The following is a 24,509-nucleotide window of genomic DNA, read 5'->3' as shown; positions in this document are numbered from 1 at the left end:
TTTGTATTAAAAACTGATGCTCCCAAATCAGCACACACCCAAGCACTTATTATCAGTTTATCTGTTTCACAAGTGGTAAATTATCTTGTATGTAGTAGGTAACTCCCTGCAAAACTTGAACTTTGTTTTATCACAAATCTTATCTCACAAAAGTGCATTACAGTAATTTAGCACATGAACAATCAGAGCAAATTCACATGTGAGTTTCTGATGTATATTTTATCTTACAGTAAAATTATAATTGCTGATATACATAATTATATATAGTGCTTGAGGGGTACACCCCTCTGCCTAGTAAGTCTGTGCTTTGACATTTTCTCACAGACAGCAATGCCTCACATAAAAATTGCATATCTTGCCTTTGCTCTTTTCATATATGGTTTAGTGAAGCAAAATGAGGTAATAAAGCAATTAGCTAATATATCCTATGTTTTGAGATAGCAACATTCAGTTTTATAACAACTGAAATATATCAGCACTTTTATACAACCAGTAATTTTGTGCTTATCTTCAGTAATTTGGTAGTACTTTAGTAATGACTATGTGTATTCCTTTGTCATTAGTTTTTATCTGCTTTTCGAAAATAACTTCACAAGAAAGTTAATACAGTTTTAAAACAATAGTAACTTCTTTGGATTAAATATTTGCAATGTGTATCTCCTATCCTAATAAACTTGACTTCAATTTTTTTCGTAGGGTGCACCACGAATATACGTAACAGTCGACACACCTCTGGGTCCCATAAGAGGTCGTCAACTTAATACCACAACTGGCAACCCTGTATATACCTTCAAAGGAATTCCATATGCTGAACCACCAGTTGGATCATTACGGTTTCAGGTGAGCAGAAATATTCTTTAAAATATTTTAATATTTTATGTGCGTATAATGTAACGACAGTACTATTATGGGAGGTTACAGTTTTTTTGCAAGAAGTAAGTTAAATAAATGTCAGTTTGCTAATATTCTTTATTTTTTCTTTTCAAATGTGTTTGATGTGTTAGTTTAATGTATTCTCAAATAACTATGTTATAACAGAATACCCAAATATAAGTTTCTTATAACATAATGTGTGTGAGCTGTGCTTATGTGAATGTGTATGTGAGTAATGATAGTTTTATAAGACAGTCTGAAAACAAATCAAAAGCCATATGGGGTATTGTGAAGACTGAAATGGGGAACAGTTGTGAAAACCAGGACATTAGCCTCAAAAAATTAAAAATTGTCAATATTAATAAACAAGATTTGCCAAATTATGTTAACAATTATTTCATAAATGCAACAACTTCATTAAGCTTTACATTTACAAATGAAGAAAAACCTGAATATCCAAAAACAGCTTGTAGGATGAGAGTAGAGCCAACAAATGAGGGTGAAGTGTTGAAAGTGATATAAAGCTTGAAACCCATAATGTCGGCTGGCATAGATGAGGTGCCTGTGTCAATCATGATAAGGAATGCACCTCAAATCGCAAAACCCTTTGCACACACAGCCAATTTATCATTCAGTGAAGGAGCTTTTCCAGAAAGGCGGAAAATTTCAAAAGCAAAGCCATTATTTAAAAATGGCGACAACTATAAGGTAGAAAACTATCGTCCAATATCTCTGCTCCCAGCATTTTCAAAAATATTGGAAAAACGGATGAAGCACCCAATCAACAAATATGTAATTGACCATAATTTACTTAACAGAAATCAGCATGACTTCCAAGAACGTAAAAATACCGAAACAGCAGTAATGTGCTACCCTGAACAAATAATCAAAAATCTAGAAAAAAGATTATAGTTTAGTAGGAGTAAATTTAGACCTGTCCAAAGCTTTTGACACTTTGAACCAGGATACCCTTTTAGAAAAATTGGAAGCATTGGGTATACATGAGATAGAAAAAAAAATGGTTTGAATCATACCTAAAAAACAGAACACAGGTTGTAGGACTGACATCAACTTACTCCAATCACAAAATAAAGTCAGTATCAGAGGCAAAAAATGTAGAAATAGGAGTACCATAAGGCAGCATCCTAGGGCCCATATTGTTTCCTGTCTATATAAATGATTTTCACACCTCAGATGATGCAGCCGAAGCAATAATATTTGTAGATGAAACTGGTTTGATAATGTTCTTGTTGTTGTTGTGGTCTTCAGTCCTGAGACTGGTTTGATGCAGCTCTCCATGCTACCCTATCCTGTCAAGTTTCTTCATCTCCCAGTACCTACTGCAACCTACATCCTTCTGAATCTGCTTAGTGTATTCATCTCTTGGTCTCCTCTACGATTTTTACCCTCCCTTGATGCCTCAGAATGTGTCCTACCAACCGGTCCCTTCTTCTCGTCAAGTTGTGCCACAAACTCCTCTTCTCCCCAATTCTATTCAATACCTCCTCATAAGTTATGTGATCTACCCATCTAATCTTCAGCAATCTTCTGTAGCACCACATTTTGAAAGCTTCTATTCTCCTCCTGTCCGAACTATTTATTGTCTATGTTTCACTTCCATACATGGCTACACTCCATACAAATACTTTCAGAAATGACTTCCTGACACTTAAATCTATACTCGATGTTAACAAATTTCTCTTCTTCAGAAACGCTTTCCTTGCCATTGCCAGTCTACATTTTATATCCTCTCTACTTCGACCATCATCAGTTATTTTGCTCCCCAAATAGCAAACTCTTTTACTACTTTAAGTGTCTCATTTCCTAATCTAATTCCCTCAGCATCACCCGACTTAATTCAACTACATTCCATTACCCTCGTTTTGCTTTTGTTGATGTTCATCATATATCTTCCTTTCAAGACACTGTCCATTCTGTTCAACTGCTCTTCCAAATCCTTTTCTGTCTCTGACAGAATTACAATGTCATTGGCGAACCTCAAAGTTTTTTTTTCCTCCTCCATAGATTTTAATACCTACTCCGAATTTTTCTTCTGTTTCCTTTACTGCTTGCTCAATATACAGATTGAATAACATTGGGGAGAGGCTACAACCCAGTCTCACTCCCTTCCCAACCACTGCTTCCCTTTCATGTCCCTCGATTCTTATAACTACCATCTGGCTTCTGTACAAATTGTAAATAGTCTTTCGCTCCCTGTATTTTACCCCTGCCACCTTTAGAATTTGGAAGAGAGTATTCCAGTCAACATTTTCAAAAGCTTTCTCTAAGTCTACAAGTGTGAGAAACGTAGGTTTGCCTTTCCTTAATCTATTTTCTAAGATAAGTCATAAGGTCAGTATTGCCTCACGTGTTCCAACATTTCTACCGAATCCAAACTGATCGGTTTTACTAATTACTGCTACAGCACAGTGCAAACTGGAAACCTAAATGCATTGTATGTAACAGATGTGTAAGTGGATGATGAAAAATAGAAAGGTAAGAAAATGAATGATGTAGAAAGTTAAAATACAGTGAAGAAAGCAGCAGTTACTGCAAGGAAATGCTAAGATTTAAAAAACTAGCATTAATTAAATCCAGGAGGGTGGCAAGAACCAATGATATGTTGTGGCACTAGTTCCCACCTGTAGATGTCTGAGAAAGTGGTCTCTGGGGGAAGAATTCAAATGGTGCATGTGGTGAAACAGGCTCCTATATCACAACTGTCTTGTAGTAGAGCGTGCTCTGAAACAGGATATGTTGTGCTGCCAGTATACGCCCTCTGCCTATGACCATTCATCCTAACTTGGTGATAGTGTGTCATCTCTCAGGTGGCTCTCTCACTGATAGTACAAATTTTGCCAGTTACTGGGAAGGTGTAAGTGGTGGTAGGAGGTTGCGTAGATCAAGTCTTGCAATGGGAATGCCCCCCCCCCCCCCAATCTCTACAATGTTCTTGTCAGACCCTATGCTCCTTCTGCACCCATTTTTTTCTTTGTTTTTCTGACTGAATTAATAGATACTTGATTACAATGTAAAGTAGCTGTGCAGCTTACGACAACACATCTCTTTGTACATTTTTGTAACTGAAGTTGGCTTTCGCTGCACATATTTGGTATCACTGTATACACAGCAAATGAGAGGTTATTTCTCCATCAATACTGCAATGCTTAGCAAAAATTCCCTAAAACTTGTCTGGTATATCAAATGCAAACAAAGTATACCTGACCTCAATAATGTATATTACGGCACTTGTTGTTAAAATGTGTTCATCTAAAAGTTATTAATAAATGTCTATCTAACAGGAATAACCATTACCAATGATTATAGATAGAAAAGGGTATTCTGAGTATGATTTCAACACCCAAGCATTGATTTGTTCACCAAGGTCTACCCTAATGTTTTTGAAAGCGATAGTACAACACTCTTGTCATCAATAAATAGTACAGAGTGAGACTGTTATTGGTAAGATTGTTGTCAAAAAGTTTGCTTCTCTGCATACCTATTAAGGAACCTAGCTTATTTGTTCTTCAACGAAATGAGAAACTTCCTAGCTTCCCCTCAACCTCCTAACATGGTTTCCTCTCATCCTGGAGTATGAGTTCTTGTAACCCCTTCTAACCTTCCCCAGCCTGTCCCTCTTTCCTCCCTTGCAAAGGTCGTGATTATTTCAAAAGGTATGAACTGATTTTCATCTTCTAAGTGTGCCCATTGGCAGTTCAACAATTTTGCCTCCTGAAGGTTTGCCTGTCTCTTCATAATTTTACTATTTTCTCAATTGAAATTTCATTTTGATGTATTTCTGTATTGACATGTGTCCACTTATACATGATAATAAAACAATTTTATTCCTTAAAAATTCACTACCACATCATTTTATGTGAATGAAACACTTGTATATCAGGTGTGGTAACTAAATAATAATAAGGCTTTAGACCTGTGGTAGCTAAATAATAGTAAGGTTTTAGAAGAACTGCACAAGTAGTAGTTGCATAAAATGTGATTGTAAATTTATCATGATTTGCAGCCACCAGTACCTGTGTCTTCTTGGACAGAAGAAAAAGATGCTCTCGAAACACCAAACCGATGCATACAGATGGATGGTTTAGGAAACATAAAGGGAGATGAAGACTGTCTCTACCTGAATGTCTTTAGCCCAGAGGTAATTTCACAAGAGATTTTCTAATAGATGTAGTTACTGTCAACTTCAGAAATAGAGCATTTTTTTTTCTAATGGACTGATCCAAATGTTGCAAATCTTTAAATATAGAAATGAACTAACAGATGAAGTAAATTCAGAAACACAATATTTATGTACTTAATATTATGGTACATAAGAGAGTGCACAGAAAGAGAGATACATCCAATTTTCTTCTGTTGTTCTTTCTTTCTCTGAAGTTTTATATAGTTACTAGTTCATTAGCACATTAACTGTATCTCACACCTAAATGCTGCTTCACAGTCAGTAATTTACTAAGTGAAAAATCCTTTTTCAAAATAGTGGCATTTCATCTACCAGACAAAACAGAAATCACATACTTTTCATGTTTTACTACCCTTCACTAAAATACGTAGCATCTCGGCAAGTATGATCTTAATTTGTAAACCATTTCACATACATATTTCATATGTGTCTACAAAACCTATAATATTGTAGGATACAAATGATGAAATGCATAAAAACTAAAAGAAAAGCACTACTACCATAATAAATTCAACGGTTTTTATAATTTGCTGAAGTAAAGCTTGTGTCAGTGCAAAGTAGTATACTAAAGATAAACACTAACCTTACAGTTATACACTGGATTTTAATTTTCTTTCTTCTGATTGTTCTTCATTCACAACTCTGATATAGATGGATACTAAGAATAGAAGTACAGAGCCTAAACATTTAATAATGTGTGATTGTTATTAAATTGCAGTTACCATCTGATACAAGTATCCCAAGACCAGTACTGGTGCTAATACATGTTGGCTGCTTCAGAACTGGCTATGCTCAGCAACGTTATTTAGATTATTATATTGATCATGGAATAGTAGTTGTATCCATACAGTATCGTCTTGGAGCTTTAGGTAAGAAAATTGACAATATAAGAAAAATCTTGACTGTTAAAAGTAATTATTTGCAAATGATAATTCACTTATTAAATATAATATTACAACAACATTGATTGATTTTTAATTGGTCCTGTTTGTTTACAATACGCACAGAATGTCTGTTTGGAATTCAGGACAAGTCAACTTACCCCAGTATTTAAAAATATTTAGCCTTCAAATTAGTGTAAGATTAAAAATTAGCAATATTGATAGCAGTGTTGCATGTTTTTTTCTCTCAGTTAATATTTGGGTCTTCAGTTTACATACTACAAGACATTCAAGCAATTACACTACACACTTAGAAGTAACAATAGCATTACTCATTCTTTACAAATATAGTCCTCTAGACTACAAAAATCTTTTCCTGTTAAACAATCCTTTAGAAGTTTGTGGAACATGCTTTCACTTGTACTGTCCTGTAGACTCATAAGAAAATACATCATCAGTTTCATAGCTAAGTATCAAGGATATTTATCAACAGCTACAAGTTCTATGTGATACATTTTTACACTAGTTTCTGTTTCTTGTGTCACATGAACTATAATCTACATCTTCAGCAAGCAATGTATTTCCCTTGGCTAGTGGAATTACTGTTGTTTGTATGTCATATGAAAATGTCGGTATTTTCAGATTATGCAAGACGATTTAGCAAGAATCTGTTGGTTTTTCTATACATGAAAGTCCTAATGGCCTTTTTCAACACAAAAATTAATTTTTTATTATGGCTGCTGGCGTTTTCCAAAACAGTAATTCCATTTTGTCATTATGGTTCAAACACTCCATGGTACACTTTTCATAGAAGTTGTTTGTCAACATAGCATGCAAGCTACTTCATTAAAAATATCACACTGTTTAATTACAGCAGACATTGTCTATGTCTTGTCTCCATTTTAATTTATTGTGAACTGTAATCCCTTAAAATTTGGTAGAGGTACCTTCTTAAAGTCTTGATTTATTGATGAATATATCTATATAAGTTTTCTTGTCTCTGATTGTGAACACGATGAACATTCTTTCACATGATGTTGTATTCCTTTTGTAGCTACTTACAAGAAACAAAATCACTATGAATACTGCTTTTTTGTTAGATTTATAATAAATACATTCTATATGAGCCATTACACTTTGTTACTTGTTGATATAAACATGCTTCTTTCTAGTGTTTCTTCTAGATTCACTAATGTCATGTCTCCGCATATAATAGTTTTCTTACTTTCTGACGGACATCAATAGTTATATAAGAAGGTTGAAGTCAAGTAAGCCTCGTAGAAATTCTTGAGGTGCATTTTACTTAGTATGCCAGATTCAGATCTGCATCCAAATTCTGTTTTCCAGATACTGACATGCGGTTTTACACATAGTGCTGCATGTCTATGTATGTTTTTAGCTTTCAAGTTTATCAGTTAGTGCTGTATATGTGACAGTGTCAAGAGATTTAGACTAATCCAGAAACATAGCAGATACAGAGTTTGTGTTGTCTAATGCATGTATAACAGTTTTCGTTAGGCTTGAGATAGTGGTTGCTGTATATTTCCCTTTATGAGAACCATGTTGTGCTGGAATCAGAATACCTCTGGGAACATCGCATGCATTGAGCATCTCTTTTGTTTATGAGTAAAAAGTGGTTGAAGACACCAGTCTGCAGTTATTCACAGTCAGCTTTCTTATACGTTATTGTTACTTTTTCTAGAATTACTCCATCTCTAAGTGACCAGTTTACTATATACAAAGGAGATTCTAGACTTCTTTGATCTTTGGTGACTTCTTTTCCCCTTTAAATTCTTACAGCTTCTATAAAATTGTTGTGTACATTAGCAATTTCCATTCCATCTGTAACTATGCTTTTTTCACTTCTCATTTGCTTCTTAAAATTTGTATTATTTACATTGTTCTCTTCTGCCCACATCTTTTAGTGTCAATTATGGCCCATGCCATACCACTTTTATGTTATGAATTTGCTATGTCTCTCTTTCAGTGAGGCTTTAAGTTCTCTTATTATCTGTCTGTACATCTTCTGATGCTGTTCACAATTCTCCATATCACCTATCTGTCAGAGTTCTTTTATTGTAGTCCTGATTCATAATCCATTGCCTACTGTGATCTTTTTTTCCTTAAAAAAAGTAGTCTTGAGGAAGTCTGCATAAAAATGGTGTATTAGTGCATTAAGAAACACATTACACTTCTCATTAGTGCCCTATATTTGCTTTTTCCTGTCGAATCTTCTTTCCTCATTGTTATATTAAAATATTGGTGTTTTGTTGGTTGATAATCCTGAGTTCTCTGTTGCATACTTTTATTCTTTTTTGACCTCTTGTTTTTATACCGATAAAATTTTAAATGAAGAAAACTTACTGACAGAAGAATAGAAAACATTCATATGAAAATTGACATGCAGACATAATTTCCACACATGCACCCTCCTGGAGAGATGTGCACTTCATTCTTCAGTTGTCCTTTTTGCTGATATATAATGTATCATCATTTCTCATAGGTCATGATTGACAAATATCCACTATTTATTTGTGTGCTGGAGAACTCTCAGGTTCATCTGAGTTCAAGTACTTTGTGCACTGATACATTATCTGTGCTGTCTCAGTGACAACCCTTTTGCATTCACAATAATGATAAGCAACCATAAACTCTATATATAAATATTTTGATACATCATGGCATTTCCAGCTATAAACTCTACTTGTCAATATTTTGATGCATCACCTCATTTTTCCCATCAGCAACAAGGTCATTACAGAGAGAGTACAAATTCAGAGTAGGGAAGGATTCAAAAGAAAATTGGCCATGCTCTTTCAAAGGGACAATCCCAGTGTTTGCTTTAAGTGATTTACAAAAAAATCACAATAAACTTAAATCTGGATGGCAAGACACAAATTTGAACTGACATCCTCCCAAATGCAAGTCCAGTGTGCTTACCACTGTATTGCCTCACTCGGTTCTTTCAACAGAGGATATTCAATATTTGAATAGTAAACACTTTCATCTCACATTCAGAGCCGCAGTTACATTAGTTGGACAGCCTTCCCACAGTTATGACCAGCTGTGCAGCTATTTACATATCTCATGATGATTGGAAAGTGGTTGTATTGTAGATGATTCACGAGTAATGTAGATTTCCAGCATGCCATCATCGTTAGAAAAACTATTGGTCCATGATGGAGTACTTCATATCAGAGAGTCAGTGTGTTGAGTCAGTGACATAAATGTTTATTCAAACATGATGAGTATGTTCACACTCTTGCATATGTGCTAACCATAAACAACTCAACATACTGGCTTAACTTCACTCTTGTTTTCATGCACTGGCTAATTCACCTTCTGTGTTCTTGTGTATCTGATATTTGCAAATAACATTTTGTTCAATAAGATAATTTGTGTTGGTTCTACTATTCCTTCATCTGTTGCCTATTGCAAATGGACAGAAGTTACCACACATATCAGGAACACACCTCAATAGATCAGTGAAAATACTTTTGGAGCATGTACGTCCTAAATATCATTAAAGTATTCACATTTTAGAACATACTAACAATTTACGTTATGTTGCTAAAAATCATCTGTTTTATGTAAGTATTTGAAGAACAATACATCCATATTCAAGTTGTGCATTTCCTTCTTTTTTCAGAAAATACAACGTCATACTCCTCATCCCCACCCCCTCTTACTCTCTATCTTTACAAACTAGAAAAGGAAAATACAGCACATCAGAGAATTTTCCTTCCCAATATCAACAACTTTAAACTAATAAAATTTGTGCATTCATACAGCTTAATCATTTCTTACTTTTGCAGTTAATTTAAACTTTATGTGTATTCAAATTGCAATTTTTTGTCTGTTACAAACTACATACAATAGAGTATCTCCAAAGGAATTTTTGTTTTCAAAAGACATATCTTCTGTTCCATGCTGAAAGAATTTTTGCTGATTACAGGGTTCATGAGCACAGGTGACTCTCTTCTTCCTGGAAACCTTGGAATGAAAGATCAGGTCCTTGCACTGAAGTGGATAAAGCAAAACATTAAAGCATTTGGTGGTAATCCAGATGAAGTTACTATTTCTGGTCAGAGTTCAGGAGGATCTGCAGTACATTATCACTTGCTGTCACCATTATCAAAAGGTATAGCAATAAAATCTAAGATTAGAAAATCATATAATATAATGTAATAAATTGTGGAGCAGCATACTGAGTGAACCAAACAGATAATTTATGACATGCACATCAATAATACCATCATTTCTTAAACTGCAAAAAAGCTTATGGTATGTTACTCATTGCAATTACAGCCCCACTTCATGAGAAAGTGAGAAAACTAATTTATCCAATGCTTTGGCAGAAAATAGTCTGAAGTATTCTGGGAGTTAAAAATAAATAAGATTCAATTCTTACTTAAAAAGGTATAAAATATTTCCATTCTAAATGTGTTGAGAAGTGATGCTACATCAACATAAGTCCAATAGACATGGGCCAAGAAATGCAACCATCCTGTCTGAAATCTGAATCTTAATTCATAGGAGAAGATGAACATAATGTCCACTTATGATATTTTTCCATAGTGATGTTCATTGTTAAACTCACCCATGACAATGCCTCCCTCTATGGTTTTTGCTTCTCTTAGCACTAGCAAATTGGAGATTTTGTGATTGCTTTCCACTTCAATATTTTCAAAGGGCAAAAAAACTCCCAAACGGAAACATAAGAATGCAAAGTGATTACAAAAATCATTAATTTCCAGTTGAATTTGTATGAGATTGTACTGAAAAACAAACGTATTTAAAAGGAATTTTATCAGCCACAGAAATCTCAATCACCACTAAAATATTGGTATTTCCAAGAAGATATTATTCACTGTGTTATATTATAATTTCGAACAATTTTCAGATGGAAACGCCATACCCCTTCACCATGTGTCAAAATTAGTAATAATAAATTGTTTTTACACATAAACTTGTTTTGTAACTCCTGTTAGTATAAACTTCTCTGTTATATTTTTTCTCTGCTGTATACTTTTTTACTCATGGGAAGGTAGAAGACATTTACAGCATTTTTCAGAAACAAATAAATGGCAGTCAATCCCATTAACATATGATAATGAGAGATGTAAAAACAAAATAAAGTAAATATTAGGAATTTGAGTAAAATGCATAAATGACCAGTGTCATGTTAGTAAAAATATTGAACATTGCAGGAGCAAATCATTATGACAGAAATTAACAAAGTCAAAAACATAATTTCATGTAAAGCAAAGATCTTAAGTTGACATAATGTACTTATTTTCTCCTTTCTTTGTGTTGAATAAACAATTTTTGTATGCTCACAGGTCTTTTCAAACGAGCTATAGCACAGAGTGGATCTGCACTTAGTCCTTGGGCATTTACTACAAATGCTACTGACAGAACATTCCGTTATGCATCATATTTGGGATTTATTGGAGAGACCACTTCAGAACTTATGGAGTTTTTGATGTCTGTTGATGCAAAGGAATTTGTCAAAGCAAGGGGGCCAGCTCTGGATCCAAAGGTAACGATTCCAGATTTGCCAAGTGTTGCGAGATTTAATATACAGAAGTTAACAGATTTATGATACTAATCTGAACAACGTACAATATATTTAACTGTCAAAGGATTTAAACACACCTTGTTTAAGAGTAGTCTGAATTAGCACAGTCTGTGTTTATTTTCCATGTATTTGTCCATCCAGACACTGTTAAAAAGATCTACAGAGAGAGAGAGAGAGAGAGAGAGAGAGAGAGAGAGAGAGAGAGAGAGAGAGAGAGAGATATTCTCTATTTTGTGAGAAACTATGGTCCAAAACATACTGAATCAAATGACAGAGAATAATTTTTAAAAGATCTTCAGCCAGTATATTTGCAGGATACTTTATTAAAGAATATTATCTTATTTAATAGGAGAACCAAATAATGATTCACCTTACTTTATTTTTAAAACTGAAAGTTACATTAGAAATGTCACTAGAGGTTCTCCTTAACTTATTCTGTCACTACTACTCACTTTACACAAGATGATTCGATCACGCCATGAACATCTTAATTCATTTATGATGGATCCTCTGACTAGCTTCTGACATGTTGACACTGGCTTACACCTTACTTCCACTTTACCTCTTCCACACTGTCCTGTAATCATTGTGAATACTGTATAACATATATACTTCCTGAATTCCCAGCAAATGTTCAGTTACAAAAGAAAACATAGGTTATGAATTTTTGTGTTTAGTTGCTACAGCTTAATTGTTTTTAATGGAGAAGTGTCACACAATGAAAGGCAGAAAAATTACTTTTAAATGAAATTATAATGATGTGAAGTTCATTACAGTTCTCATGACCAGATTTGCAATTTTTCTTTTAATTTTGAGTACTCAAATTTTTCTTTGTGAATGTAACTAAAACTAGATCACAACATATATTAGAGAAGGAGATTCTTTTTTTTTAAAAAAAAGATTAGTTTTCTGCCTGTACTACATATTGTGAGAGTGTTTGTAGATGAAGAAATAGCAAGCCAAGAAATGTAGGATGAAAGAACCAGTTGTTCATAGGAACATTCCCAGTGCTCTTTTATGGAACTGAAAAAGATTGCATAGCAGTAGATTTACTGGACTGAACTTACAGTGTATGGAAAATACACCAATCATAAATATTTTCTAATGTTTTGGCAAGTTTGTTAAAAGATCAAAATGAGCAGATGAGAACTGATATCTTAGTTCTTAAAATATATTCCAAAAATTCTGTGGCCATGCCCAGAGAAATGTGCAGAGGTGACTATCCACAATATCGGCATTTTGACATACGGTGCCATTTAGATGCAGTAGGGAAGGGAATGGAAACATGCAACACTTTCTCAGCTTCTGCCAGGGTTGCAGATACTTTTGGTTGTATTACTCATTCAAGCAGCTCCTTAGTGAGTCTCATAAGACTGTATGGAACTGTTCCAGTGCTGCCACCAATGGAAAAATCTCTCAAACCACGAGGGTTGAAGCCTGCTCATCAGCATTGCAATACAGATGACCTCTCAGTTACAGATTCTGTCCCTACATACCAACGCACCACAACATTTTTTTTTTAATAAAATTCTGCATTTTAATAAAGTAAAACATCACTGATAAAAAAGTAAGCCCCTAAGAATTATGTTTCCCTCAATTGTTACATGATAGTGTTAGGAAAGAAGACTTCATGTTATCTCCATTTGGACACACCTCTGTCTCAGGCATTTATATGAGATGTGCAACAAAATGCTGAACAAGTCCCCTTTGAGCACAAAGTCATTTAGTGACATGAATATATGTAAGTTCACATTAATATTTGTGTACAGATGATTTGAATGAGTGAGGGCATAGAGATTTAAGTTCAGCAAATGTACTTCTAGCATAATGTGCAGGAGTAGATAATAAACAAATAAGCAATGATGTTGAGTCACAAATAGGTACAACAAAAATTCTATGCTGGATTTTCCATTGTTTGACTTAAACAAATAAGTAAGATTTCCCTTCATTCCAGGACCGTAAAAATGCCCTTATCTGTGTTTGGGCTCCACATGTGGAACCAGAAAATGAAGGTGCATTCCTGACTGAGCATCCAGCTAAACTAATATCAGAAAACCGCTATACGCATGTGCCATACTTAACAGGTGTAACAAGCTATGAATTGCTTGTTAGGACACAAGGTATGAATATAGATTATACATATATTTATTCATAGAATGAGCAGATTTAACACTCAAGATAACACCTGCTTCAAAAATATGGATAAAATGAACTAGCAATGTATTTTTTAAGAGTAGTTTCGAGTGAAAGGTGCACAATGGTACCATTACCACAATATTAAGTTTATACTGAGTATAGTAAGAAAATAACTTCATTCAGTGGTAGATGGATGTTTTAGTTGACAGTATGATGATCACCAGATCAGTTATGACTATGTAAATTTTTTTAACCATGACGAATGCAATAAAGTTGTTACTTATATTTTGTATACAATGAAATGAAACTTTTCATGCTCTATCTTTAAGCAACAGTAAATAGTTACATTCCACTATCTCATTTTATTCTGTAATGAAGCAAAATCATTGCTGTCTTAGCTTTTCAAGCATTGGCCATCTATAAATTCCCCAAAATAGTGCAAATACATAGTTTCTAATTCATCAAATTGAAAACTTATTTTTGTGTAGCTCATATATAATTGAAATAAATATATCCTTCATGAATAGGTGATTTATTCCTGCTGATAACTTTTTCTATAAGAATATGATTATTTGATTCAATTGAGACATGAATTAACTCCAGAAAACCACAACATAAGCTGTTTACCAAAATCTTTCTTGAACATTATGAGCACTTGTGATAATAATGAAATAACAATTACTTACGTCAATTCCAATGGTCATTTGTCAGTTACAACTGATTTGGCTATTGCTAGTGGTATTTTATTCACTGTCTTATCCAATACATGTATTTGTTCACTAGGGGTACTGGTAGTAGTTGGTTGTTAAGAGCGAAGTGACAATTTGTGAATGCTACAAACAGTTTACTTAAAAAAAAAGACACAAAGTTAAACAAAATGAACAAAATTACTTAAGCATTGACTGCTTATGACTAAATAGTACACATTCAAACATCCAAAACTTTTCTTTCATATTATTTTGAACATTTTCTTGGAACTTGATTGAGTCAGTGATCAGCATACTGGATGAGAATTAAATTTGTGCTTACAAAAGAAAAGAGCAAAATTTTTCAACAGTATCTCAGAGAAGGGAAAAATTATGATTCTTTTTGTTGATGAGGCAGTCAAATGCTTTTCACAAGTGATGTACTTGTTAACATATCAGTCAGTAGAAGATAAAAGTGTAAAGTATGCAATGGAATAACTTTTATATACTTTGTTCCCTGTTAAATACTTTGTTCTGTGTGATATTTAGTTGTAAAGTGTTCCTCAACTCTCAATTATAAAGCATAATTTCTAATTTGACATTAATCATATCTAACATTTACACTCTGTATGTCAGTTTGCTGTGTGGGATGCAGGGTACTTTTTGTCTACTGTTACTTTACCCCTTAACTGCTCCGTTGTGAACAGGTTGCAGGAAAAATGACTGCCAGTAAGACTCTGTGTGGGTTCAGATCTCTCTAAGTTTTTCTTAGTGGTCTTTTCATAAGATGTACAACAAAGAATGCAATATATTTGTAGATTTTTATAGGAATGTATGTGCTTGAAACTTTAACAATAAACCACAGTAAGATGCTGTATGTTTTCCTTGTAGCATCTTCCACTGGAGTTGATTGATCCTTTCTGGGACACATTTGTACTTACATTTGAGTATCCCATATTTGACTGATATAACTTTCTTTGATGACTAGTTAGATCTATCACTCTGACTGACAAATAATCTCACAGAAAGAGAATCATTATGACTTTCTTTTCAATATTATGCTATTGGCTTGTGCCTTCTGATAGATAGCTTTCACAGTGACAGGGATAATAAATGGGGAAGAACAAATGCTACCTGCAGCAGGAGCTGAAAGATTTGGGACATTACTGAGATATGACTATTTACACAAGCAAAATTCACATACATATTGCCATTGTCTCTAGGCCCCAGTGCCACTGACTCCAGACAAAAGTGCCAAGAGATAGAAACAATTTGTCTATGTATTGCGCTTGTGTTTATGTACACGTGTCTTGTACTACAGGAGGAGAACATTGTCATATGCCTCAATATTTTAGCAGTCATCAGTCCAGAGGTAGTCATTACCATGTGATCATGTCAGGGATTACAATTACAGGGGATGGACAGAAATATGATAACACCAAATAAAATGCATGCCCCAACATAAATAAAAGTGTTAGCCAAACCCACAGGTTGCACTGCTGTATTTGACCACAGATGTGAGCTGTGCAGTGTCCTCGATATGTTGCAAGTATCATTGATGATCAGAATAGTGTTCTTCATAGTAACCAAAGTAACAGAAGCATTTGGTGTTACAAGAGACACCATTTTGAAGAATTATACCACACATACGAAAAGCAGAAAAACATCTGCTAATTCACGATGTGGATGAATATGTGTATTGAGTGAATGTGACACTCAGTCACTGAACAGGACTGTGATGAAGAAATAAGAGGACAAGGACTCTAAAAGCTACAACAGAACTGAATGTTGCACTTGCAAACACTGTTAGCACTAAAACAAAATGAAGAGACCTCCAAAAGCAGCAATATGAGGGTGAAATGTAATGTGAAAACCACTCATTACTGATGACAGTCATAGGAAAATGTGGTGCCAAAGACATAAAAAATGGAATATGGAGCAATGGAAGAATATCACTTGGTCAGATGAGTCTTGTTTCTCATTGTTTTCAACTTGTGGCCATGTTTATGTCCCAAGAGTGAAACAAGATGACAGTGTGATGATGATTTGGGTGGCCATATTGTACTATTTCTTGTACCCTGTGATCACTCTGTAACACAGTCACAGATTACATCAGCAGTTTTACAGATCAGCTCCATCTCATGGTTCAATGCTTGTTCCCCAATGGTTATGCTGTGTTTTAAGGTGGCAGGGCCCCTATTCACACAGCATGCACCATCCAGGACCAGTTTTGTGATTCAAGGATGAAGTGACTTCAGGTCTCCCCCAGGCACTACAGTCAACAGATCTCAGTATTATTTAGACTTTTGTGGCTGCTTTTGAGGGAAGGTTGGGTGATCACTATCCACTCTTTTGCAGGAAAATTGGTATACAATTCCCTTGAAAACTACATGGGACCAGTATTTATCCATTCTGAGATGACTGGAAGCTGTTTTAAACGCCAACAGTTGCCTACAATGTATTAGGCAAGGTAGTGTGTCGTGCTTTTGGTAATTCTCTATTGTTGTCCACCCCCTCCAAAAATTTAGGTAATACCCAATAATATCAATATTATTGTGAGTGAATGAGACCTCAGAAGAGATGAAAAAATTTAACTAGTAATACATGATCTGTATGTCCGATGATGACTTAGAGTAGGATGCATTCACAAAATTAAATAAAAAATATAACGAGAAATGTAAATGGTAAAATACAACAAAATGTTAAAAATAACAGTTGATAATATGTTACAACATACACAAGGTGTTACCATTGCTGTAAGGTATTCTCTGCCGTGATCTTGACAGCTTTATGCAGAGTACGGATGTAAATATGGAAGAAGATCTAGATATAAAAGCAGTTAATGTAACTGGCATGAACTTTTTATAACAGAAGATAATCTGTTCATGTTTTGATTCACTATGCTTAAAAGCAGGAAATATAATAGTAAAGGAAAGAGGAATTGTTCTAAAAAATACAACTGCAATAAAAAATGATGAAGATGTCCACTGTCACGTGTAGCAAATGAGCCGGTGGACAGAGAAAATAGGCAACACAGTATGTGTGAGAACAAATAAAAGAATTTTTGATCATAAAAATGAGCTACCACACCAACACTGTATCTGTTTGATGCAGTAACTTCTAACTGTTAAAGGACTGTAATAAGTAACTTTAGAAGGATGCAGCAAGAGACAAAACATGTTTAAAACAAAAATTTCAGAAAAAGTTTCTGTCCAATTTAGTAGATCAACGACAGAGAACCAAATTTTACAAATTATTAACAGACAAAACAATTTTTTGTGTAGAGTAGTGGCTATACTTTCACAGTTTTGTAATGACCAAAATATATTATGAATCGTAACTTATCATTATTTGAGTATAGTATAATGTTTAGTCAAAGGTGTCCTTATTTGACAGTGGTGCCACTTGCATTTTATTTAATGTATCACTGACAGCAAACTTTTATGCGCACACACACACACACACACACACACACACACACACACACACACACACACACACACACACAGAATTTCTAGCTTTCGCAACCAACAGTTGCTTCTTCGGGAAAGAGGAAAGGAGGAGGAAAGACGAAAGGATGTGGGTTTTAAGGGAGAGGGTAAGGAGTCATTCCAATCCCGGGAGTGGAAAGACTTACGTTAGGGGGGAAAAAAGGACAGGTGTACACTCACGCGCACACACACATATCCATCCGCACATACACAGACACAAGCAGACAGTGGTAAGGCAAAGAGTTCGGGCAGAGATCTCTGCCCGAACTCTTTGCTTTTACAAATGTCTGCATGTGTCTGTGTATGTGCGGATGGATATGTGTGTGTGTGCGAGTGTACACCTGTCCTTTTTTCCCCCTGAGGTAAGTCTTTCCGCTCCCGGGATTGGAATGACTCCTTACCCTCTCCCTTAAAACCCACATCCTTTCGTCTTTCCCTCTCCTTCTCTCTTTCATGAAGAAGCAACCGTCGGTTGCGAAAGCTAGAAATTCTGTGTGTGTGTTTTATTTATTGTGCCTGTCTACCAGCACTTTCCTGCTTGGTAAGTCATGGAATCTTTGTTTTTAATATATTTTTCCCATGTGGAAGTCTCTTTATATATATATCATGCAGCTAACAGTTACAACCTGTCTCAAGTAAATTATTTTTCTAATAGTACTGTTTCATTCAGACCATTCACTGTATAACCTTAGCACTGCCTCCTGCCCTTGTCATTGATACTTCTGCCTGCTCCAAGTAGGAACATTCTCACACACTTAAAAAAGCCAACAAATTATCTTCAAAACAAGAGAGGAATGTTATTTTCTTTTTAGACTGAAGTCTTGTACAGAAATGAAACATTATACATAAAATGTCATATTCAGAGTAATGATATCTGCTAATATATTCAGTGGCTACACAAACTAAATTTTTACTTCCAGCTGATGGGCTGTTTGCAACTGAAGAAGGAGCAAAGAATTTGAATGACAACTTTGATCTCTACGTTGCTGACGAACTTCGTTTCTCAAGTGAAGAACAACAGCTAAAAGTAGCAGAAGAGGTCCGACAGTTTTACTATGGAGACAATGAGATCACTCCAGCAATGAATGACTCAACTGCAACGGTTAGAGCCAATCTTTAAAATTTGGGTTTAAGGAGATGAAACTTTCCTTTCATTACCCTACTGAGAAGTAGGTACTAAACAGGTTCTAGGTAGATTAGGAACTGAATTGTGAAATTCACAGCTGTTTTGCTTTTTTTACTGAAGACAAATGATTTTGGTCCAACATCAAACTGTATTCAAATATCCTGCACCACTTGTTTCTTGTTTTCTCCTGCACATGCTTGCTTCTGTTGCACCACACACAAAGATGGTCTAATGTTGTACCAAAATTGGTTGTCTTCAATAAAAATATTAGTACAACTGTGTGTTTTGCAATTCAGTGCTTAATATTTTCACTGAAAATTTTTCCTCTCACTTATTCATGGAGGGCGTGTATGTACAGACAACTCTAGCCAGCAAAATTGTACTTCTTTCTGTAAATGTCATGAAAACAGTAAATCTTTATTTTTTGGATGTTTACAATACACCCTGTATGAACTTCCTCAGAGGAAGGTCACTGAATGCACAACTGCTTTGTAAGATGTTTTGAGATTTCTGTTAGTAATTTCCTAATTAGTGTTCACCAGTAATTGGCTAACAATGATTCACTCCACATTCCCTGCTATCTCATTTCCATGTCTGAGATTTGTTGATAGAAGCATTCTCAATGCTGATTGGTTACAGTACCACAGCTGTCAGGGAAGAAGTCCTAGTGATAATCTAGAAAATATAAATTTAAGAACATGTTGCACCCCAATCTATTGCATTAATGCAGAAGGTTTGCAACAATATCCTTACTGCTTTCTGCCCTCTTATTTCCTAGAAAGTTTGTTGCACTTGAACAAGGACATTCCAAGCAAACTTTTCATCACCTGTAAGGATGGTACTTAAATGCTCATCCTTCCACTGAAGTCACACCATTTGTGAACTCCATACGTAGACTTGCTGCTGTGACAAACACATATCACCATACTGAACCTTCATTCGTTGAGGAATTTCATTAGGTTTGATACCTTCACTACACAAAAACTACATAACAGAATGCTGTTCTTACCTGGTGCAAATCGCAAGTGGGGCAGCCATCTTCATACTGATACTGCGATGGTATGTGTGCATCTGCATTATGCTGCCACCTACAGGCCATTCTGCACACTGTTTTCAGCATGCTTACCAACTTATAACAGCTTGAAATTTCGATTTGTTATAACAAACTTGAGGTTTTCATTTGACTCACGCTCCTACATGACGAGTCTAGGTCTTGTCCTGGTCCCTGATTTCACAGCCAAAGCACACTCTGAATGCCTTCCTAATCCATGGCATTATTGGCCTTCAATGTAGCCTGTCTGCAAATGTAGCAAAAATTGTCAGCATTGTTTATGCATTTCTTAGGCATACTGAGTCACAGGAATTACAATGAGCACTTACACTAATTACACTTCAGCAACATGCTCTCCCAGCACAGAAACAGAAAACAGCTTGTAACAGACTGAAACTATGCTCAAATGAAACATACTCCAATCTTCAATCTCCCCTGCCCCTTATTGCTACTAGACTGGGCTGAAAATAGTGACAAAACACACACAGCTATCATTTCCTAAACTTCATCAGTCTATCTACCATTAGTAAGTTTAAAGATCATTTGGGAAGGATTGACAACAGATTTTAATAAAATATAGTTAAATGCACCCCTTTTAACTTGGAAATGAGAGCTAATTCACATTTTTCACTATTGTTTTCATTATCATGTAGTCTATATAGTTAACAAACAATTATTTCATCCCAGTTATGTTTCCACTGTTAGCTAGTGTATAACTGAAGCTGAAATTAGGTGTGAGAGAAGAGCAGATCATTTCACAGATGAATCTGCATCTGATGAAATATACCACGACATTACTGAAATGCATTCATGAGGACAGGAGCGAAGATTTTGGAAGCATCTGTAGAGCTAGGCTACTTCATCATTTGATGAGATTCAAAGTATCACTTTGGAATGGATGGCAATGATTCTGAGTGCAGGGTGGCAATTATTTTGATTTCTGGCAGAGATATCAGATAATTTTTTTCAGTCTGCTGTACAGCTGGGTAATGAGAGGGGTGTTTTTTTTCTGATTGATTAATAAGTGGCTGATCTACCTGAGTAAAAGTGTCTGAAACAAGACCGCTATTTGTAGGCATATCCTACATGATAATATCCATTCTGAATGTGATCATATTCTAACAAAACAGTAGTGTAACCAAAGCTTTTGTTTTACTTTGTTGGGTTGGGTTAAGAGACTAAACAGCGAGGTATTTGATCTCATTGGATTAGGGAAGGATGGGGAAGGAAGTTGGCCCTTTCAAAGGAACCATCCTGGCATCTCCCTGGAGCGATTTAGAAAAATCACGGAAAACCTAAATCAAGACGTCCGGACGTGGAAATGAAACATCGTCCTCCTGAATGGGAGTCGAGTGTGCTAACCCCAGCGCCACCTCACTCGGTTTTACTTTGTGTTGCTTTATATATATTATTTTGAGAGTTCTTGTACTGTATACAACTAAACACAATACTATGAACAGTCAAGAAGACACATGAATAGTAATGACTTATTTTTAATACTAGAATACGTTTGTTACAGTTCTGAGATCGTATATATGAGACATCAAATTTATTCTGTCAAAATCCATTACAGACCGCAATATCCATGAGTGAAATAATACAAAAACATTCACAAAAACATTTGAATGTTTTTCAGTGAATTACAGAAAGGAAACTGTTTTCAGGATGAACTTTTATTAAGTGTATTTCTTCCACATAATCACAATCTTGGCCTATTAGGTTAATCTCAACTAACAGCTTACAACAAATTGTATAAATGCATGTTGTAGCTTCTAAAATGACACTGTCTTGATTACTACAATCATTGACTCATTATGTTCACTTCAACAAATAATGGTACATAAAGTTTAAATTTTTTACAGATGATATCAGACCTCCTTATTGTGGAAGGAATAGACACCACTGTGAGGAACATGAGTAGAGATTCTTCAGAACCTGTTTACTATTATCAGTTTTCATTCAATGGACCACTCAATACATTCCCTGATTTCCCAGGTAATTGTTTTACATTCATATATATAATGATCAACCATCAATTCATTCTTTTTCAATTTAGTAGTAGTAAGTTATCTGTAATTCTACTTCCATAAAACAATCACTAATTATGCCATCTAACTTTCACAGGAGCTAGCCATGGAGATGACAGGAGATACATGTGGTATTATGAATCTCTTGAAACATGTTCACCAGGATATCTAACTGCAGTGCAGCTGCTACAGATGTGGACAAATTTTATCAAATACAGGTAAAGAAAGTCATTCTATTCCGTCTATTGCTTCAGATGTTCTGATGATCCAGTTATGATTGAGAACATTTGTTTTTGTCATATAGGTGTCTAATAGACTAGAATCATCTGTAAAGAATTGTGAGGATCCTACTAGTTAATATTAATTAGGTAACTTTTTTCAGAGGGATCATCATTGTCAGCATCATTGAGTGGCAAGAGCCTTTTTGTGAAGATACTTGATGTAGAAATCTCTTCCATTTCTAAATGAGCACAATGTTTGCCCATTTAATGTTGATATTTGTCACAGTCATATTCTCCCACATATTCTGTCATTATGTAATTCTGCATCTTCCACTTCCTTTCATTCTGTCAACTGTCCTGCAGAAAACTATTCCAGGAAGTCTGTTCCTGATCATTGTTGCTACATGGCAGGCTGGTTCAGTCTTCTCTTCTTTAGCACTACAATGATGTTACTGTGTTTGTACAGGTCTTGTAATTCTTTTTCTGTTTTCATCACATACAAGTCCAATATTAACAGTTCCTCTTCATCTTTGTTTCTTAGTGTTAACATTTCACATCTGTACCATGATACTTCTATAGCATGCAATTGATGTAAGTGAATTTTTAAGTTAGTACTAAGTGTGTTTCTCTCTAAGATATTGATAAAATTTAGGTGTTTATAAGCATTGTTTGGTGGGAATATGTTCTATTGCTGTTACTTATACCACATTTTAAGTAATTGAGGCACTCTTCTGCCTTGAAAGTGTATTCATCAACATCCAAACATGCATCACTTCTGATTTTCTTACTCATAACAAGATATTCTGTCCTTTCTGGTAACATATAACCCTGTTTTCTCAGCAGTTTTGTAAATCTGATTACTTCTGTTTAGGTACTACTCATTAATGCAACAACACCTCCATAGGAAAACCTAGTAATGACCAGCCCTTGCAGTTGAATCCCTTGTTTATTAGTTTTAATAAATCTCCTATCAATCTTCTCTAAGATGAGATTGAATAAAATAGGTGAGATGGATGTCCCAATGTCTCAGTCCAATGTACACTTTTTTTAAGGGAATGCAGGATTTCTAAAAATTTCCACATCAGTGTTGCAAAATTTAATGTTCTACATTATTTTCATTCTGTGGTAGGCAAGCTGCATTAATATATTAAGAAGTAATTAGATTTTCTAGAGTGTCTATAATTTCGAATTATCTCCTTTCAGTGACCCTTCTCCCTACACTGGTGGAAAAGTTACTGTAGACTGGAATGCATATAAGCCAGACAATGCTAATTATCTAGAAGTTGGCTGCACAATTCAACCTGGTACATCACCTAACAAGGATCGCATGGATTTTTGGCACAGTGTTATGCCATAGACTAGGCACAGTAAAGCATGGAAGTTATTTGTATGTGTTGAACATTTTGTTACAAGAACTATTAATGAAAACAAAGTATGTAAGAGCAATAGAGAATAAATAAAGAAATGATGCACAATAAATATTGGAATTATTGTGCCTTTGCTATTTCCATCATCTTAAATCTATAAATATTTTATTTACTTTGTGATGTAAGGGGGGTAATTAAGTAGGCAATCTGTTTTGATATTGACCTACAAATATAATGGAATATTTCTGTGTTGAAATGAAGTCAGTATTTTTGAGGTGTCTCAATCAGCCTTTACTCCTATTAGCCGGTTTACTCATTGCCAATTTCTTACGTTTGTGTATTCCAACTAGGTTCTAAGATACAATAAAAGCCACCACTTCTTACTTGTATTGGTTTTGTGGCTCATTGCACATGATTTTAATCTTGTTGTCAATAAAATATTATCACTATCTAAGAATGATATCACTATGGTTACACTGTAAGTTCTTTAACACCAATGCGAGTTAGCAATATGATAAACAGAGTCATCAACCAGATGCTTAAGGATCATATCATCCTTTGAAATAACAGACTGATATCTCAACACATACACATGACACTGCTACAGTTACCTATCTGCCAATTAACACTATCTCTCCCAACAATCTATACACTTCAGATCCACAAACTCAGTCCTTATACATTTGACTGATTATATCCCTATCTGCAACTCCTTCTCCTTTGAGTGACAAATATATAAAGCATTTGGAGGAATGGTTCTTAATCACCAATGATCTTAAAACACATTCATTAAGAGATCCTTCATTGTCTTGTCTCAGTGATAACATATCTATTCACATTTGTCATAGCCTTAATCACTTCCCTTCCA

General features: G+C 34.9%; 1 protein-coding gene across 1 annotated transcript; it reads left to right on the top strand.

Moving 5' to 3' along the window:
• Positions 1-269: 269 nt before the first annotated feature.
• On the top strand, positions 270-23,968 carry LOC126327631 (esterase FE4-like). The gene is made up of 11 exons (XM_049995903.1): positions 270-399; positions 697-840; positions 4,898-5,032; positions 5,793-5,943; positions 9,911-10,096; positions 11,298-11,497; positions 13,491-13,656; positions 18,770-18,951; positions 21,889-22,021; positions 22,151-22,271; positions 23,478-23,968. The coding sequence occupies exons 1-11, from the start codon at positions 331-333 to the stop codon at positions 23,629-23,631; spliced, it is 1,641 nt and encodes a 546-aa protein (XP_049851860.1). The 5' UTR covers positions 270-330; the 3' UTR covers positions 23,632-23,968.
• Positions 23,969-24,509: the final 541 nt, after the last annotated feature.

This window comes from Schistocerca gregaria, chromosome 2 (genome assembly GCF_023897955.1).
Source record: "Schistocerca gregaria isolate iqSchGreg1 chromosome 2, iqSchGreg1.2, whole genome shotgun sequence".
Classification (NCBI taxonomy): Eukaryota; Metazoa; Arthropoda; class Insecta; order Orthoptera; family Acrididae; genus Schistocerca; species Schistocerca gregaria.
Note: the sequence above shows the minus strand (reverse complement) of the source record. Positions and strands in the feature narration are given on the sequence as shown.

Excerpts from the sequence above, each read along its gene's own strand:
- LOC126327631 (XM_049995903.1), top strand. The coding sequence starts at position 331 with ATGCCTCACATAAAAATTGCATATCTTGCCTTTGCTCTTTTCATATAT. Across the intron at positions 5,944-9,910 it reads GTATCGTCTTGGAGCTTTAG|GGTTCATGAGCACAGGTGAC; the intron begins GTAAGAAAATTG and ends TGCTGATTACAG. Across the intron at positions 13,657-18,769 it reads ATTGCTTGTTAGGACACAAG|CTGATGGGCTGTTTGCAACT; the intron begins GTATGAATATAG and ends TTTTACTTCCAG.